Source organism: Condylura cristata, unplaced genomic scaffold (assembly GCF_000260355.1).
Source record: "Condylura cristata isolate star-nosed mole 26May11 unplaced genomic scaffold, ConCri1.0 scaffold00012, whole genome shotgun sequence".
NCBI classification, from domain to species: Eukaryota; Metazoa; Chordata; class Mammalia; order Eulipotyphla; family Talpidae; genus Condylura; species Condylura cristata.
In genome coordinates, this window is record NW_004567113.1 from 8266844 (window position 1) to 8286735 (window position 19892).

At 36.0% G+C, this 19892-nt stretch overlaps 1 protein-coding gene across 2 annotated transcripts in view; it reads left to right on the forward strand.

Moving 5' to 3' along the window:
* The window catches only part of FAM13A (family with sequence similarity 13, member A), a 438275-nt gene that overhangs the window by 179515 nt on the left and 238868 nt on the right, over positions 1 to 19892 (forward strand). The window contains exon 1 of one of the 2 annotated variants that reach the window (XM_012724149.1): positions 13732 to 13804. The exons of the other annotated variant lie outside the window; for it this stretch is intronic. Within the exon in view, the coding sequence (XP_012579603.1) occupies positions 13778 to 13804 (27 nt within the window). The 5' untranslated portion in view covers positions 13732 to 13777. Of the gene's footprint in view, positions 1 to 13731; positions 13805 to 19892 lie in introns of those variants that run through there. 2 annotated transcript variants of the gene reach the window in all.

Consider the following 19892-nt stretch of genomic DNA (forward strand, 5'->3'; position numbering starts at 1 on the left):
AGTAAGAAATGAGTGGAATTTGCATGCGCACTTTACCTTTCCAAACCTGTTCAGCCTGGCTGCTTGGTTCCCTCTGGTTACCTTAGATTACTGAGCACCCGCTGTGCACCAGACCACATTCTCTCCCTGTCCCCTGCACCCACAACTTCATGCTTTAGGCTCTTCATGCTTTTTCCTTTACACAGGAAAGTCCTTCACATTTGTACATTTATGCATCCTTTTCAAGTTCTACTTTTTCAAAAAACTACATTTCTCAAGGTTTCGCCTTAGACTATATGAATCAGAATCAGGGAATGTTCAGATTTTATTCTGAGACTCATTCCAGGGATGATGTCCAGGAGTATCTAATTAAACATCCCAAGTGATTCTAGTATGCTTTATTCTCATCAATCAAAACCCACCGTAACACACCTGTAGCCCACAGCGGGCTTTTCTATTGCAGCAAGGAAGATCAGACCTTGAGAAACCATAAAGCCTTGTGTTAAGGGGAGTCAAATGGAGCTGCGTGTAGGATTTGGGTAAGGTGATTTTAGGAGTGTTGCCAGTCTGTTTTAGATTGAGTCTGTTTTAGATTGAGTGCTGTGAGAAAGCAAGGGCAACCTGGCCTCTTATTTTTTTTTTAGGTAGCTAAAGAAACAGAAGCTACAGAAGTCATTGGAGGATTGAATAGTCATTTTTGTTGTTGCACAGTATCCACCCCTCCCCCACCTTGTTAAATTTCTGTTCAGCAGCATTAAGAAATGATCCTGGTTTTATAATCATGGAGTTCTTCCTTGGATGTTGCGACTCTGCAAAATTATTTAGGTTCCTCAGTTAATAGTATGCCTACCTTGTTGAGTTTTCAACATGTTCTCAAAGAATCCACATTCCAAAAATCTTAGTCATCATTGATATATTAGCTTATTCAGTCTTGAAGCATCCCTAATTCACCTGAGTAGACATGATTTTGAAATTCTGGCTTAGAGCGATGCTTGAGGGAGGTAGTTAGTAACACTTGATCCGTTCTTCTGGGGCAAAATACCTCTTGATAATACTTCTCAAACTAGCATTAATCAACATTAGAACTTTTCTTCACATACAAAAGGAAAACCTTTACTATTAGGAGTTACTCCCCATCCCTCCAACCTCTGCTTCTCACTTCTCAACTTTTGAGAACCATTAATATACATTGCGTCTCTGTGGATTGCCTCCTCTAGACATTACAATAAATTGAATCATACAATATATGTCCTTTGTAACTACTTTCATCAACATAATATGCAGTGGTGCAGAATGTATAAAACTTTATTTCCTTTTGTTGCTGATCAATTTCATTATATAGATGATGTATACCCGCTGGTATACATCTAGTTTGTTTCCACTCTGTGGCTATTATAAAGTTGCTATGAACACCCATGTTTTAGTTTTTGTATGGACAAATATTTTCTTTTCTCCTAGGTCTAAAACTGAGCCTGGAATTGCTGTCTCATATAGTAACTATGTGTTTTAACTTTCTGAAGAAGTGGTTTCTGAAGCAGTTTACAGTTTTACAACAGTGTATGAGGATTGGGTCTAGTCTGCTCTACTACTATAACAAAATGGCACAGACACAATACCATAAAACAGATAGATGTGTTATGGTTCTGTGGACCAGCAATCCCAAGATCATGCCTCCAGTAAATTTGGTGTGGTGTGTAAATTTGGTGTGTTGTGATGGAATGGGTAAGGGATCTTGGAGTATCCTTAGAAGAAAACTGATTTTATCAATTAGGACTCAATCCTCATGACCTAAGCACTTCCCAAAAGTCCCACTTCTTGTGCCTGCCATCATATTGAATAGGATGTCAGCATATGTATTTTAGGGGCACAAAAATGAAAAAAAGAAAAAGAAAGAAAAAAACTGTTACATTAGCAGAGGATCTAAGCAGACATTTCTCCAGAGAAGAAATACAATTGGTTAATAGGCACATCAAGAGATGCTCATCATCTATTGTTACTAAAGAAATGCTTATTAAAACAACAATAAAGTATCACTTTACACATTCCATTTCTTTGTGTTATTTTCTGTTTCTTTTAACAATGTTTTATAACCTTTGTGAAGAGTTTTCACCTCCTTTGGTAAGATCACTGCTAGGTTGGCTTGTTTGGTTGGTGTGATTGTAAATGTGATCATTTTCCTAATTTCTTCCTCTTTCAGCTCATTGTTTCCATATAGGAAAGCAACTGTAGTTTGTGTATTGATTTTTTAACATGACACTTGGCTAAATGATTTATTTAGCTTATTTTTCTGTGGAATCTTTGGGGTTTTCTATGTCTATATGTCAATGCAAATAATGATAGAGTTAATTCTTTCTTAATTTGGATTCCTATTACTGCTTTCTCTTGTCTAGTTGCTCTAGCTAGGACTCCCAGCTCTCTTTAGTAGTTGACGTACCAAATCTTAGTGGAAATATTTTCAATTTTTTTTTAAAGATTTATTTATTTATCCATACAGAACTGGGTACAGGTCAGAGATGCGGAGGGTGAGAGGATTCACCAGAGACAGAATGGGGAGCAGAACAGGCAGATCGATGAAGTACACTGCTGAGGGGAGCAGCGGGTAGGTCAGGAGAGGTCTGCCATGCCATGTGGTCATCTCCGGGGCAGGCAGGGAATCGAACTCATGCGGAAGTGGCTTACGCTTCTCAGTGCTACACTTTAACCAGCTGTGCCACCAGGGAGGGCCCAATATTTTCAATTTTTTATCACTGAGAATAATGTTAGCTGAGATGATTGTCATATATGACCTTTATTGTTTTGCTTCATGTTCCACTTAGCCCAAGTTTTTCTGGAGTTTTCATCACAAATGGATGTTGAATCTTACCAATGCTTCCTTAGTATCTATTAATAAGATCATATAGTTTTATCATTATTTTTATTAGTGTGAAATATTACTTTGACTCTTCAGAACCATTCTGTGTTCCTGATATAAATTCCATTTGGTCATGGTATATAAACCTTTTAATGCACTTCTGTAATAGGTTTGCCAAGATTTTGCTGAGGATTACTCTGCTTATTCACTAGGGAAATTGTTCTTAGTTCTGTCTATGAGAGAGAGAGAGTATGTGTGTTTATGTGCGTGTGTGTGGTCTTTGTTTGGTTTGGTATGAGAGTAATGTTGGCCTCATAAAATATGTTTGGAAGTATTCCCTCTTTCTCAACCATTCTCTTTCTCAGTTTTTTTGAAGAATTCGAGGAGAATAAGTATTAGTTCCTTTTTGAAGCTTTGGTAGAACTCAAATTTAAAGTCAGCTGGAGCTGGGTTTCTAGTTTGTTTTGGTTTGTTTGTTTTGTAGATTTTTGAGTGCTATTTCAGTTTTCTTGCTTGTGATTGGTCCATTCAGGTTTTCTATTTCTGATTCAATCTCAGATGATTATATAACTACAATAATTTTTTTAAAGATTTATTCATATAGAACTGGGGTACAGGCCAGAGATGTGGAGGGTGAGAGGATTCACCAGAGACAGAGTGGGGAGCAGAACAGGCAGATCGTGGAAAGACACTGCTGAGGGGAGCAGCGGGTGGGTCAGGAGAGGTCTGCCATGCCATGTGGTCGCCTCCAGGGCAGGCAGGAATCAAACTCATGGGGAAGTGGCTTAAGCTTCTTAGTGCAGTGCTTTAACCCGCTGCACCACCAGGGAGGGCCCTATAACTACAGTAATTTTTCCAACTCTTCTAGGTTATTGAATTTACTAGCATGTAAATGTTGATAGTAATCTTATTACCCTTTAAATTTTGTGATGCCTGTGGTACCCTATCCTCTTTAATTTCTGATCCTATTTGAGATTTTCTCCCCTTTGTGATCTTAGCTAGAAGTTTTTCTAGCTTATTATTTTCAAAAAACCTACTTTGGTTTCATTAAGCTTTGGACTGTTGTTTTATTTCTATTCCATTTATTTCTGCTCTACTTTTTTTTTATCATTTTCTTTCTTTCACTGGTTTTTGATATTCTTGTTTTTCTAGTTCCTTCTGTAAGTGATAAGTTCTTTCTGTAGTTCATTCATTCTTGTTTCTTGATGTGAGCCTAAATTGCTTTCTCTGTCCCTCATAACATAGAATTTGTTGTATCCCATATCTTCTAGAATGTTGTACCCTTATTGTCACTTTGTCTTGAGATATTTATTTTTTATTTCTTCTTTGATTGCCTCATTAACCTAAAACTTATTCAGTAATGTGTTGTTCATTCTCCACATATTAGAAATTTTTCATGTTTTCTTTTTGAAGTTGATTATAGTTTTATATATTTATAGTTAGAGGCAATGATTTCAGTCTTTGTGAATTTGTTGATATTTCTCTTGTGACCCACTATGTAATTATTCCTGGAGACTATCTCACTTATGTAAAATGTGAATTCAATTTTTGAGGGATGTAGTGTCTCGTATATGTCCATTCATCCCACAAGGTCTAATTATTTGTTTAAGGCTGTTATGTCTTTCTTTGCTGTCTTGTTGATTTGTCCAGTGATGATAGCTGGTTGCTAAAGTACCCCATAATTAATGTGTTTTTCCTACTGTCTGTTTTCAGATATGATAGTAACTTACTTAACTATTTTGACACTCTTTTATATGGTGAGTATACATTGATGAGTGTTTAATATTCCTGATGTAATTTTCCCCTAATCATTGTATAATGCCCAAGCCCTTTCTTTTGCTATTGTTTTTTAGTTGGAAGCCTATTTTATCTGATATTTATATGGTTGGCCCTGTCTTCCTTTGGGTTCCATTCACTTGTGCCATTGTTTTCTAGACCTTTACTATGAACTCTAGTGTACTTTGTCATTTATATATGTATTTGCCGATAAAAGCAGAAATTTGGATTGTGCTTTTTACTTTAACCAAATACTTTGTACCTTTTAATTAGTGTGTACAATCTGTTTATAGTAATTATTGATATATGAATATCTGCTGCCCTTTTACTTTAATTTTGTGGTTCTCTTCCCTTGTTCAGTACCTTGTGATGTTTTCTTAAATTTATATACACAAGCTTCATTCAATATCTCTTGCAGGTGGTGTTTAGGATATGCAAACTCCTTCAGCCTCTGTTTGTCTGAGAAGGCCTTAAATCCTCACTCCTCTCTGAGGGGGCATCTTACATACAGTATTTTTTGCTGGCAGCTTTTATCTTTAAGGATTTAGATCACATCATTCCATTCTCTCCTTACCTGTACTAGGGTTAGCACGTTGGAAAGTTTTTATAGATTATATCCTTTTTCCTGCTTGCCAACTTTAATATTCTATTTTTGTCTTGAAATCTTGAAAGATTTTATGTCTTGGTGAGGTGTCATTCTGCTTATGTAACCGTATTCTTTAAACTTCGTGAACTTGTATATTTTACTTCCTTCTCCAACTTTGGAAAGTTGTCCTCATCTATCATTTGTTTATATACGTTTTTGTTCTCTTCCACTTCTTGGCTAACCATTATTCTTGTATTGCCTTTCTTCAGAAAAACATATATTCCCAAGTGTTTGTCTATTTTTCTTGTATTTCTCTTTTTCCACCTGGATTCTTTGTGCATTTTCATCTTTATCGTCACTGACAATAAATTGGTCCCCATTTGGTCTATTCTACTTCCATAGATTTCTCAGAATTCTTTATGTCCTTTATTGCTTTTTTTTTTTAATATCTTTCACCTGTATTATTTTCTTATTCAAAGCTTCAATTTCTATTTTATTTCTCAGGACATTCATTTGTTTTTATCAGTTTTCTTGTATGTACTTGATCATATTTTCTGTGTTACCTTTTATTTCTTCGTCATGGAAATTTTGAATTTTGTGTCCGAGAACAGACCTTCTGTGTCTTTGCAGATTTATCTCTAGCAGAAAGGAAAGCAGAAGATAGTATAAAGCAAAATACAATTCAGATAGGGTCACAGCAAATGAAGAAGCTTCCATATAGCAAAAGAAACCATAACTAAAGTGAAAACATGCCCTACTGACTAGGAGAAAATATTTACATATCACACATCTGACAAGGGACTGCTTTCAAAGATCTACATAGTGGGGTCACACAATTAAAAAGAAAAGAAAAAGAAAATATCCTAATCAAAAAGTGGGCAGGAGACCTAAATAGGTACTTCTCCAAAGGGCAAATACCAATGGCCAACAACTATATGAAAAAATGTTCATCAGCACTTAGAAGGAAAATGCAAATACCAGTATGAGCTATCACCTCATATCTGCAAGAATGGCCCATATCAAAAAGCCAGAACAACAAATCCTAGGGAAGATGTAGACAAAAAGGAACCAGCCTTGTATACTATTGGTATAGTTCAGCCCTCATGGAACACAACATGGGCATTCCTTAACAGATTAGAAAAGGATCTACTATGTGACTCGGCAATCCCATGCCTACATATCTACCCAAAGGACAGAATTCCCTAATTCACAGGGGAACATGCACTCTGTAATCATAGACATGTGAATAATTCTCCTAATTTGTAAATAACTCACTATTTACAAATATTGCCAATTCCAAATGGTTCAGGCTAATCTAGTAGAAGAAGTACTCCTTCCATCAAAGATCATTCTTTCTCATGCTCTGGCAAAAAAGGTCTTTGAAAAGGTCCCTCATAACTCCAGCTTTCTCAGAACAGTATTTAATGAAAAATGATTGCTAAAATTAATAATTACAATAAATGGCAAGGTGAACATTTCCCAGACACTGGAGTTTAAGATGTCCTAGTTACTAATCCTCTGTACTAAAAACGTAAACTTAGGATCATCTTTCATGCTTCTCTATTTAACTAGTATGGATTGCTTTTATTTCTTAAAAGTCAGTAAAGTAGTCTTATGAGTTCTTTTCCCATAATGTTTGTAATGTATCTTTTAATGTCTAAATTTTAGGCATTGTCATTTCACCTGAATTATGGTTAGCAGTTTCTGTTTATCTGTAATAAATCTCCTTCCCACTCAAGAACATTTTCAACTTATTTGACACTAGTAATATCCAGCTGTTTATCTTATTTGAGTCCCTACAGTGGCTGCTAATTTTTTATGAGATCCTGATTAGGTTTCTTGTTCTGCTTTTGAAAGCTCCTTAATGGGTGTTTGACCCTATGCTTACCACACAAATACATGTAGAATGTTATTTTCTGCCTCTGACATCCTAATCAATGACTTCTGTACAAGTAAGCTCAACATCTGCCTATTGAAGCTCTAGCTCATCATTCCCTCCATCAGATTTTTCCATCTCTTAATTTTCTAGTCCTAAGGGCATGCATTTCAAATTAGAATATACAGTTTAGCTATGTTTACTATGTTTACTAACTGAAAAATGAATACTCAAATGTCTCAGGGGCCATAAAATAGTCATAAACTGTAAAGGTGGCAAGGTAAAAAGATGAGTATTAAAGTGCTTGTTTTAATTGCTAAATTTAGTGATACCCACCAAAGAACATAGCCTTTTAAATCACTATTCAAACAAGGCAAAATAGCTGAACACAATGCCTTCAGAAGGTTTGCAAATTGTGTCCTACATTTTAAGAAGATATTTAATAACATTTATTTCTTATACTTCCCCATTGCGGTAATTTCGAGACTAATAATAGGTGCACATGGTGTATTTCGTAAGTGCTTGTGAAATTTAAAAGTTAAACTATGACTTGAAATTACTGGGAAAATAGCTAAAAGTGCTAAAGAAAATGTAGTTATTCTTTTGTTTCCCAGGCCTGAGCTTTGGTTGATCCACATGTCTATAGGGCTTCTTACTCCCAATTCCGTTCTCTTGTCCAGTTTTTAAGGGGTTGGGTTCTAATTCTCTTCTTGTATGAGAATTAGCATCGTAAATCTGCTTTGGTTTCTAGGATAGGATAAGGAATGATACAGAGCATGCAGCCCTCTCCATGCTAAGAGTTAAGGCATAGACAGGATTGGAAGAAAGTGTGCTAGGCAAAGTGGTAAGGAAGTAGTAGACATGGAAATGAAACAGGCTTAAATAATGACCCATGGAATTAGAGTTTTGAAGCTATGTCTTATGTCAAAGAATGATGAGGCCAGTACTTAGCACCTGAAACAAAAGGACAGAGACAAATCAATTCACTTTTACAGTAAGAGAAACTCAAGCGTGCAGGCACAGCCTTTCTGAATAGAAAAGACTGCTATCGAACAAGATTTTTGGGAAGTGTTGAATGAAGATTGATGGGTTTTTAGAAATGTTGGCATCATTTTAAGGAGGTTACTCAACTGGGATTGTTATTGACTACTTGGCATTCAGAGACTGTTTATTGGAATGAGTCCATTCTTGATTTTTCAGAGGTAGGGGTTTTCACTGATAGGTTGGCTCACAGTTGGTTTGCTTAGGCAAGATGCTGATTGAACAATTTTAAAATTAGTTACGATGATGATTTTTTTTTTCCATTTCTACATAAACAATTCATTTTTCTTAGGACTGGTAATTTTTTGTTTCTTCAAGTATGATGAGAATGAGTCTAGAATTCAGAAATGAGATGGGGATTATCCTATTATAAACTGGAGCTTGTTCAGGGAAATTCTTTAAAAAATAGGAGATATGCAAAAAATAGGCCTAACCCCAGGTAAGGGACAGCTGAAACAAATAAGATTAGTAAGTTCAACAGCAACCTACTCCCTACTATTTTCCAAGGAACCAGAGCACATAGACCATATTTCTATGGATATAAGAGGATTTTTATGCCCTATAATATAATGGTGCATAACCAAGAGCAGTGGTCACAAAACTTGATTGTAAATGATTAGGAGGTGCATGTTGATATTTTAGGCTTTGACGCAATAGGTTTTGTCCCTCTCAAGCTATTCTGCCACAGTTGTGGTCAAACACATTATGGCCTAGGATTGCTCTGTTTGGCCTACGGTGGCCAGATTTGACACACAGGCTATATAGCCTGTTGATTGCAAGCCTCCAACAAATAATTTCTGTTGTGTCTGCTGTCAGTGATTCTAATGCTAAAATATCCAAACCCCTCCGACTAGTCAAGAGAAGGTACATAAATAATTACTAACTGATTTCTAAAACATCCTGTCTAGTTGTATATATTGGCCCTGATCCAGGTTGGGATATTCATTGTGTAACAGCTGGGACGGGGCTAGCTCTAGGGTAAAGATTGACTGTTTGGAGTAAAGAGTCTCCAGTGTCCCATTTCCATTGGGCCTCAGGTGCTTCATATATTGTTTCCACTGCGCTTACTCCCATGATACCTACTGGTCTCTGCTGCATGATCAGTAGTAATTTATCTGTGGGCCACTGTGTTCTGACAACTGTTCTTACTATAGCTAAGGAGAGTGTGTCCTTTGAAAATTGATAACTCTGCTAGCTAACATTAGAAAACTTTGCTTTGAAGCAATTTTAGCTTTACTGAAGGCCTTTTTAGCTTTCTTCATCAAGCTTCCCCAGGTGCCAGGTGTCTGTTCATTGGATGTCCAAGCTCTTGCTGAAAATAGGACATTCCTTGATCTGCCTTTCAGCTGTGTCAGCATTTCTGGGAGCAGTCATGGTAGTAATATGCCATACTGGGCTCTTTAGTGACACACTTTAAAAATTCTTTTATTCTTTTTTGGAAAAAGCAACAAATTCATATCAATAAATATTTTTAACTATGGCTTGTATATCTTAAAATTCTTTGTAAATCAGACTCAGCAATGAACATGAATGACAACTATGAACTTTGTGGAATTAATCGGACTCTAATATCAATGTCAATTGCATCATTTTTAGGGCCAGAAAAAAATACTATTACAGACTTATAGATTGTAATTTCATTCATATGAAATATACATTCATTCCAGGGAAAACACATGTTGAAAATAAAGGAGAAATATGTTTTGCTAATGGGCCAGTTTGGTTTCTTTTTGCAAGTGAACTCTCATCATCAACATGAATGGAGTTGGAAGGGATTATGCTCCGTAAAATAAATTAGAAGGAAAAAGAAAAATATCATATGATCTCACTTATAGGGAGAATATAGGGAAACTGAACAAAAGACTAGGAAAAAGACAAAGCTTGAAGGGAAATCATAGATCTGAGGCATTCAGCAGTACTGGGGGGGGTAGTCAAAGCAGAGGCTGGAGGAGCACAGGGACCATGATAATGTCCATGGGTGCCTCAGTGATAAGAGAGTACACATGAAGGGAAAATTAAGAAAATAAAAATCTAGTCATCACAAAGAATACCTAAGTATAAAAATTTGTTAGGCACGGTACTAGTTTAATTTATAATGGTATATATGAAGATATGCCAATTAGGATTAGATGTTTCCTTTTTCATTGTTTATATAATGACATCCAAAATAAGATATCTATATAAATATACTAGATAAAGATAAATATACATATATTTATTTATTAGAAGCAGTAGTAAGAGGCAAGGTTTTGTGATGTTCTAACATTGCTGAATATTTTTGGGTTTCATCATGAAGAATTGTTTGGAGAGTAGAGCAATAAAATTTTGAAAAAGTTGGATAATGAGAGAGGACTATATCAGGTATTAAAATGAATTATAAGGTATAGTATTCAGATATTGTGGAAATTATATAAAGCTATGAAAAAAAATTTCATGGCCATATCTACTGGTATGAAAAGTCAGGAAGCATAGTCTCTAGCTGAAAATCTATGGGTTTAATCACTATGAGGAGGAAAAGCTGTAATGTGATCAGAAAAATTATTACATGCTGGGGAGACTTAGTAGTCTGAACCACAGTAGTTTTCTAAGAGTAAAATTCAGATCAGTTTAGATCATCATCTGTATTTCAAAATTAGTCCTGAGTAGATAAAACATGGTAAGCATCCAAAAAATATTATTGTTATTTTTATTATGATTTGTCAAGAGTGCTTTTAAATGGATTGTATCATTCAATCTTTACAATGACCTTATCAAAGAAAACTTTAGGTAACAAGACTCTATTTGATAAATGGACAAAGAAAATAGATCAAAGACAGTTTGCAAAATGATTTTTCAGATCTTCAATAATCTTTCTGATAATAAAGAGAAATTGAAGTTTTAAAATGAAAGTAAGTTTCATTTATAAAGAAAACTTTTATAAAATACTCAAATTTGGATAGGGTGAGATGTAAAATATAAACTGCCAGAACCCATGTGTCAAGATCCTTAGAACATATTCATATATTCAGTGATCCAGAAATTTCAGTTTTAGCAAATTTTACTAAAGTAAACAGGGTAAGGACAAAGCATTACTGATAATTTACACACACATGTGCACACAGATACACACAACATCAGAAACCTTGTAAATGTCTGAAAGTAGAATGACTAGGGAAAATGTTATATATGCAAAATGTAATGTTACACATTTAAAATGGGTTATATAGTGGCATTAACAATGTAGGAGGATTGCGGTCATTACAATGTTAAGTTAAAAAATGAGACATAGGCCCTCCCTGGTGGCGCAGCAGGTTAAAGCACAGCACTAAGAATCTAAAGCCGCTTCTGCATGAGTTCAATTCCCGCCTGCCCCGGAGGTGACCACATGGCGCGGCAGACCTCTCCTGACCCGCCCGCTGCTCCCCTCAGCAGTGTACTTCGTGGATCTGCCTGTTCTGTTCCCCACTCTGTCTCTGGTGAAGCCTCTTACCACCCCTGAGCCTCTGGCCTGTACCCCAGTTATGTGTGCACAAATAAATAAATCTTTAAAAAAAAAAAATGAGACATAATCTTTTGCAGCAACTTGGATGGAGCTGGAAAAGATCATGCTTAGTGAGATAAGCCAGAAAGAGAAAGAAAAATACTGGATGGTTTTGCTCATAGCAGGAGTATAATGGACCAGGTGAGAAAATAATAAGAATAATAAACAGCCATATACCTTAGACATTGTGTCATTGTGTGGGGATGGAGTGGGGAATGGGACCAAAAACGCGGGGGGGGGGGGGTTGGAGTGCACGGGATTATGGTGATAGCACACGGGTGACTTGGTGATGGGAAACCCGCAGGGATTACAACAATTGAGATGAAAAAAAAAAAAGTACAAATTGATTGTAAAAAATAAACTATTATAATTAAACAAAGGACATAAAATTATCAAAATAAATTTTAAATTGTTTTTTAAAAACATAGGCTCAAGATTGGAAGTCGATATTTTAAATGTTTCAGGGTGACCTTTCTTACTCTCCTTAACTTCATCTTTGCTTCTTTATTAGCACCTCAGTATTAATCAATAGAACTGTTTCTTCCTCTTCCCATTGAATTATCCATAAGAGAAGGTACCATGTGTTTCTTATTACTGCTGTACACTCTGTAGCATAGTCTTGTAATATATATTGATTGGTTAATGTTGGGTTAGGTGGCCTTCTAGATGACCCTCCATTAGGTTTTTTATTTTTCACCATTGAATGACAATACTTACATTATCAGAAATCGAAGTCAGTTTTTAAAGTAACAATATAAGGTTTTTGTCTCTTTTATTCTTTTGTGATAGCTATCTTTAGTAATTAGAGTTTTCTAACAAGTAGATGGGAAGCAGAAGTGATAAAAAATAATGACGTTAGAAATAGAAGAAAATAATTGAACAGAGAAAGTTATATCCATTCTCACACCCCATACCCTATGTCTGGTCTTGGATTATGTTTTGTTTTGTGGAAGTAGGATCTTGGCAACATTTGTGTATATGTATAGGAATAAAATGTACTTTTCCATGCCCTGTGGTTTGCCTGACATGATTTGCTGTAGTGCTTTGCTGTGAGCAGTATTGATTGACTATAGTCACACAGGAATATCAGATGTAAAGGGAGGTACAGAAATGGGACTTGGCTTTGGTTTTCCCTTCTCCTGCCACCTCTTTCCCTTAAAATATCTAATTTTACCACATCTTTGTTATTACAGTAATTCAAGACTTTCAAATTTGGGTCAAGTTGAAACTTAATATGTAATAATAGTCAGCATTCTCTTAAGTGCCTCAGTAAAAAAAGAAAAATAGATTTGACAAAAAGTGGTTGAAAAATAAAAATAGGACAGTTTCTTTCTGGCTTATAGGAAGTGAATATTTTTGTTGTCAGTTCAAATATTTAAAAATTTTAAGACCTATCAGAGTTTCTATTTTAGTGTGAGGCTTATTTGCCCAGCTGTGAGTTACACACTTAAAATTAAGAATGTCTAGAATTATCTTGTTTTATCTTTATCACCAGGTTATTTGAATAAGATAATTCTAACGCAATTAGATGCCCTAACAGCTACATAAAACAAAGCATTTTCATTTAGAATAATTCTGATAGAGTAAAAAGTAAAGGGAAGAAAATATTGATCTAATTAGGTCACTTCTAGGGGACAAGATAAGTGAAAACTGCATCAGAAAAGCGGGGAAATGCCCACAGATTTAAGCCTTCCTGAGTATGTGAATTTTTCTTTAAGATGAGAAGCAGAAAGGAAGAAGTTTGTGATTTACTTTCTGCACTGCTGATGCTGTTAATGAATCCCACCAGGTGATGGCTAGTTTCCGGAGCTGAAGGAAGCTATCTGTGGCATCTAGCAAGTCAGTTTAAGTAAAAGATGCCAGTGACTTAAGTCCCAGGTCACATGACTCCCCCACTTGCCAATACTAGACGCTCTGGATCAAATTTCAACTCCAGGCCGCCCTCCCAGCCATGTGGGTTTAGCCTCGCAAGAAGCTCAGCCTTATTTCCGAACGTGTCAGGAGCTCCTCTAAGCTCACTTCAAGGCCTGTAGATTGGGAGCTGCTTTTCAAATCAGAGCATATCCACGGAGTGCAACTTTAGTATTTTGCTGTCATTTTGATGTTTTCATCTGGTTTTCATCAGGTCTGCCAGCCACTTCTGCGAGAATGGGGGCGGGAGCTCTCGCCATCTGTGTGAGTACAGGCCTCTGTTAGCGCTGGGGCCCTGGGAGAGGCCTTTGCACTCCCAGTTTTGATGAGATGTTTGTATGACATTGTTTTCCTTCCTGGGAGGTGGGGAAGGATTTGTGACCTAAATTCCTTTTGATTCAAATGTTTATGAAGCAGTATTTTGGGTGGCAGTCAGTATTTTTGTCCATTTTTTTACAAAAAAGGTGAGAGATGAACATTGAGTTATTCTGTTAAGCAAGTTGTTTAAGGAAAAGCAGTCTCAAGTGTTTTCCTTTCTTGTTCCAAAAGAGATAAATGTGAACGCTTATAGTTATTTGGAAAAATTCCTGTGACTACATTGAGAAAGAATTAAAATAACCATTAATATATTACCTCGATTATTTCTGTCATTTATCTATTTCTTATTTTTGTTTTCACTTACTAATTCTGGAACTTTGTTTCAGCTTGGCTGCTGAAAGTAGTCAAAAACTTACTTGATTAGTGTAGACATTTTTGGTTGTTATAATATGGGAGCATCAGTAAAGAACACTGCCATTGTACCCATGAGGAAATTTGTTCCTAGGGCAGAAATTCGTGAATTTCAAAAGCAAGTCTGTGGGCACTCTACATAACCTTTTGCAGTAACCAAGCACTGTCAATTTAATAATTTACAGATTGCTATATTTTAAGCATTTTTTTCAATGTATAGAAATTTATAAATATATTTTACATATTTCATGTTGGCATTTAAATAAATACTTGTTTAGTTTTTCCTGACCGTATTAAATGAGAACTATCTCATTATTTATTGTCACTTTATTTGCAAACTTGTGTCTCATCATATTCTACACACTTTTGTCTTATCACTTCATCCCACACTTGCTACATTTAGTTTTTTAAAATGCCTTTTTTTCCCTGCCCATCAGAAAGAGCTTCAATTTGTTGTACATTGTGATGACATCCTAAAATATCTGGGCAATTTTTGACACTTAGGCCCCAGATGGTCAGCAGATGGTGTACCAACCCCACAGATTGAATTTTCTTCATGAAACTGCAGGGTGACTCCCTCGCTTCTATGCTTGGAACTTTTCAGGATCCTATGTGCCAGTCTGCCTGTTTTTTTTGTTTTTTCCTTTAGCACTGAGGTTTGTAGCATCCAGCTGGTTATCTTTTTATCACTCCAAATAGTGTCCTTCAGAATCTGATTTTTCATATGAAATATGGAAATATTTTAAACAGAAATGTGTCTTTTGTTTCTCCAATTTTATAAAATATATTCTAGAACTGGAAATGTTTAGAATGAGTCAGTAGATGGACCTACTTGTCATGAAATTTACTGTCATCTGTAATTTTCTAATTAGGTCTTTATTCCTTGTCATTGGCCTATATTAATTGATCTCTTTCTTGACTGAAACTCAGACTCACCAGTGTATGAAACTTTGTATTTTTCCATAATTTTATATCCAAAGCATGTACAAATTTCACTTAAGATTGGTATACAAATCACCATTTAATAGATTATTCATTCAGGGATATATGAGTATATGATCTGGTATATAATCTCTTGTGTTTGGGTCCTAATTCTTAGTTATTCTGGCCCTTCAACTTCGGGTGGTATGTGATTGTGCTGTGTCCCAGTTTTACTGTAAGAGGAAATTATCTCATTTTTAGGAATTGTAGCATGTATTCCTGCAAAAAAAAAAAAAAAGCTGTTGGAGAGAAAGTTTTTTTTTCCTGTGTTGTGGCATAATAATGAGAATTAAACCACTTGTAAATACATGCATGTGGCCTGATATACTTTTTATTGGGGACTTTGCTACTTAAACATAACTTGTATGCAGCAACTGCCCCAGGATCTTGCCACTGAATTCTTCAGATAAAATAAGAACAGGAGGTATTTGTATAGTTGTGTATCTTTACAAATTCTTGAAGAGACAGACTGGGTTAAAAAATAACCAGTTTCTACACCCATTGACTAACTAGCATTCTCTTCCTCATTCCTTTTCTCTTTCCCATATTGATAGTGCTTTTAGTAAAACCATAGGGTGCTCACAATTTCCTTGCCTTGCTACTCATATGTGAGTATGGTGAAGAGGGTAGAGCTTCTTTATTATAACATCTAATTTTTCCTCAATAGATCACTAGCAAGCAGTACCAGAAGTTATGCTTGTTAATGTCACTTACTGTGCTAGTTTTCTATGTTATTTTGGATAACTCACATTCTCAGGTGAGTCTTGGTCCTTCCAGAGTCCCTGCCCTCCTGCAGTTCTGTCCAGGTGGCATAGGCTCTTCTGTGCTGAGGAGATTGCATATTCCAGTGGATACAGACAGAGAACCTAGACTTTTTTCTGTGTATTAGTACTGTGTTCTAATATTCTGGATGTTTTGAAATGTGGGGAAGTTCAGTCATCAGATCTGTTACAGGTAACTGTGTATCAGTGCATTTGGTATTATCAGAGCCTATTTTTTCTAGCCTTCCTGATTTAGCCTCAATTGTTGCTGTTCTTCCAAGTGTATTACAATCTTTGTAGCCACTGTCCCTAACTTGAACACACCTCCATTCTGACAGCCTTCTTACCAGTGGGGACTCTAAACTGCTTTATACGTTGCCCAGAATGTAGACAGGCCTCATGGTCATAACACAGAAAACTTGCAGACACAATTAAGATGTTCTAGATGCAGTGGACTATTAACCAGGTTAAATCACAGCACAAAGCAAGGGGAAAAGATGGGGTAGGTTTACCTCTAGAAGGGCCCTATCTGTGAATCGTGAATCCTGTATTACATGGTATTCATATCCATCCTGTCCTTTGTCTTCACTGGTACATCAGCCTTCCCTGATGATGGTGTAGTTTTGAGCAGTAGGTTTGACTGTGAGCAGGAGGTAATGTGTCTGGAGCCAACACAACTTGTTTCATCATTCAAGACAAGTGTTCCTAGCTTTAGCTGTAACTTGCTCACATACTACTGAAGACTTAATGAATTTTTTGTGCATATCTCAGAGAACACATAACACCTGAAAGGGTCTAATCAATAGGTGACTATTTTAAGACATTGAATATTTGGTGTCTCATAAATGTTGGTTGATCTGTTGGTACCTGAAGTCAATTAATGAATTAAAGGAATTAGTAGTTCTCCCATTTTTCAATTATCTAGTCAAATATATTTACCAAGCTACCTCTTTACATAGTATCAATACTTAGTTGTATTTCTTCTCCATTGTTTTTGTTTTCCTCTTATCCTCAATTTAACTGAACTGAATTTTATTAATTCAACAAGGAAATACTATACAAGTTTAAGTTTCAAAGCAATCTCACCTCTAAGCTTTTCTCTTACTTATATAAATGCAAAAATGTTTGCAGAAGTGTCACAGGAGCTATTAAAAATCTAAATGTTGGGCCCTCCCTGGTGGCGCAGCGGGTTAAAGCACAGCACTGAGAATCTAAAGCCGCTTCCTCATGAGTTAGATTCCCGCCTGCCCCGGAGGTGACCACATGGCATGGCAGACCTCTCCTGACCCGCCCGCTGCTCCCCTCAGCAGTGTACTTCGTCGATCTGCCTGTTCTGTTCCCCACTTTGTGTCTGGTGAAACCTCTCACCGCCCCTGAACCTCTGGCCTGTACCCCGTTCTGTATGCACAAATAAATAAATCTTTAAAAAAAAAATCTAAATGTTGTTAAATGAGAGTGGTTAAGTCAATTACATTATCTCTACATAAATGTTATGTTAAACAGTAATATTAAATAGCTTTTATGTACCAATATGGGAAAATTGACAAAATTGACAAAATAGTAGCAAAAGCAAGAAGCACAAATATCCAATACTATATTTACATATCTTTTTTTAAAGAATATACATATACTTAATTATGGATAGAAAATTTCTGTAAGGAAACATGAGAACTTTTGGAACTGGGAAAGGGAGACTTTTCACTTTAAATGCTGGTGTGGTATTTGAGGTTTGACCCAGTGTGTATGTTACTTTTCTTAAATTAATAAAGATTGCTCTGGGAAAAGGGAATGATATATTTAGCTGGAAAAAATAAATATTGTTTTACAATTAAATTTCAGTATGTCCAGTACTTGTCTTTTACATATTTATATTTTGAAATATATTATTTAAAACTGTCTTAAAATACAAAAGGAAATATCCTTTCCCTACCGCAGACCTAGAATTGGAGAAAATTCTATATTACTGCATATAATGAGGGGTTGTCATCTCTTTAGTAAGTAGAAAGATTCTAAGTTGCTTTAGCTGGTCAGTGGCCCATCAGCAAAAGAAAAAGGAGGCTGAATGAATTTTCATGGGTTGACTTGGGGGCATTCTGTCATGGAACTAGAGTTATAGGTGTTTTTGCAATTTTCTGGGATTATCCCAGTCATTGTGTAATTCTCAGAATTTGCAACTCAGCCAATTATACTTTTTCACTTGTTAGACTGTTATAAATTCAACATACACTTGCCTTTCCCCCACCTTGTACTTTATTTGGTCAGTGCTTTCTTTACATGAATGATTAGCCAAACAGAAGGCAGGCTTCTGTAATCTTTTTTTTTTTTTCATACAGAACTGGGGTACAGGCCAGAGCTGCAGGGGCAGTGAGAGGATTCACCAGAGACAGAGTGGGGGGGCAGAACAGGCAGATCAACGAAGTACACTGCTGAGGGGAGCAGCGGGCAGGCCAGGAGAGGTCTGCCACGCCATGTGGTCACCTCCAAGGCAGGCAGGGATCGAACTCATGCGGAAGTGGCTTTCAATTCTTAGTGCTGTGCTTTAACCCGCTGCGCCACCAGAGAGGGCCCAGGCTTCTGTAATCTTAATAATGAAGCTGAGATCCTTGGGGCAGCTAACATTTTTCTTCATAAAGGGGGTTTTATTAACTGCCAAGATTTTTTAAATGAAAGAAATAATGAATATTACTATGGAATTTTTGCTCTATTTATGAAAAATCTTGATTTAAAATGACATAGTAGAACTAAGTCAAATGGTTCCTTGAAGGAAAAATGTAAAGAGTAGGAATGGAAAAGATAGGCTGGAAGGAAAATAGTTATTCAGAAAATTTTTATGCAAACATTTTATGATTACTTTTAGTATTAATTTCCAAAGATTCCTTTAATATTTAAGATATAGCTTTAGTTTAAATGTTTATTTCTGAGGTTTACATTATACATTAATCATGTAAACCTGCAACTGCTTATTTGTAGCTTTAATTTTAAGCACATTTGATCTTTCTCAAGCTATACATCTTAGTCTTATTTTTTCAAGAACAACAAAATGTGTACTGCTATATTTCATCTTTAACTTTATATATATATATATATATATTTCTCTTTCTTTTTAAAGATTTAATGTATGCTTACAGAACTGGGGTACAGGCCAGAGGTGTGGTGAGTAAGAGGATTCACCAGAGACAGAATGGGGAACAGAGCAGGCAGATTAACAAAATACACTGCTGAGGGGAGCAGGAGGCAGGTCAGGAGAGGTCTGCCATGCCATGTGTGGGTCAGCTCCCTGGCCGGGGATGGAACTTATGCTGCAGTGGCTTCGGAGAGCTTCATAATGCGGTGTCTTAATCTGTTGCACCACCAGGTAGAGCCCTAAATGTATCTTTTTAACTTAAAAAAAATCCTAATTTTAAGTTTGCAGTCTGCTGGACTGTTGGAAAACAATGGCAAGAGCATTTTTCAGATTTGATTCATAGTGACTTCTATTTAAATTTTCTTTAGCTCTATTAAAACTGATCAATGATGGATAAAAAGTTTAACATCAGTGACATTAAAAACTGTTACCTTTTCTCCAAATAAATAAAAGGTTCTCATCATAGGAATTTTTCCATGCTTTCCCTTTTTTTCAACAGTAATCACTTAAAAGGGAAGTCTCTCTCTTATGTGCATTTAAAATGAAGAATGTGGATTGCTTCTAAAAGCAGATCACTTTCAGTATATTCTCTCTACTGATAAATGCTACCGTATTTTATTTGGACAGATTACTAACTTCTTTTCTATATTTTCTTTTCTTACTTTTTTTTTTTTTTTAAGATTTATTTATTTATGCATACAGAGCTGAGGTACAGGCCAGAGGCACAGGGGCGGTGAGAGGATTCACCAGAGACAGA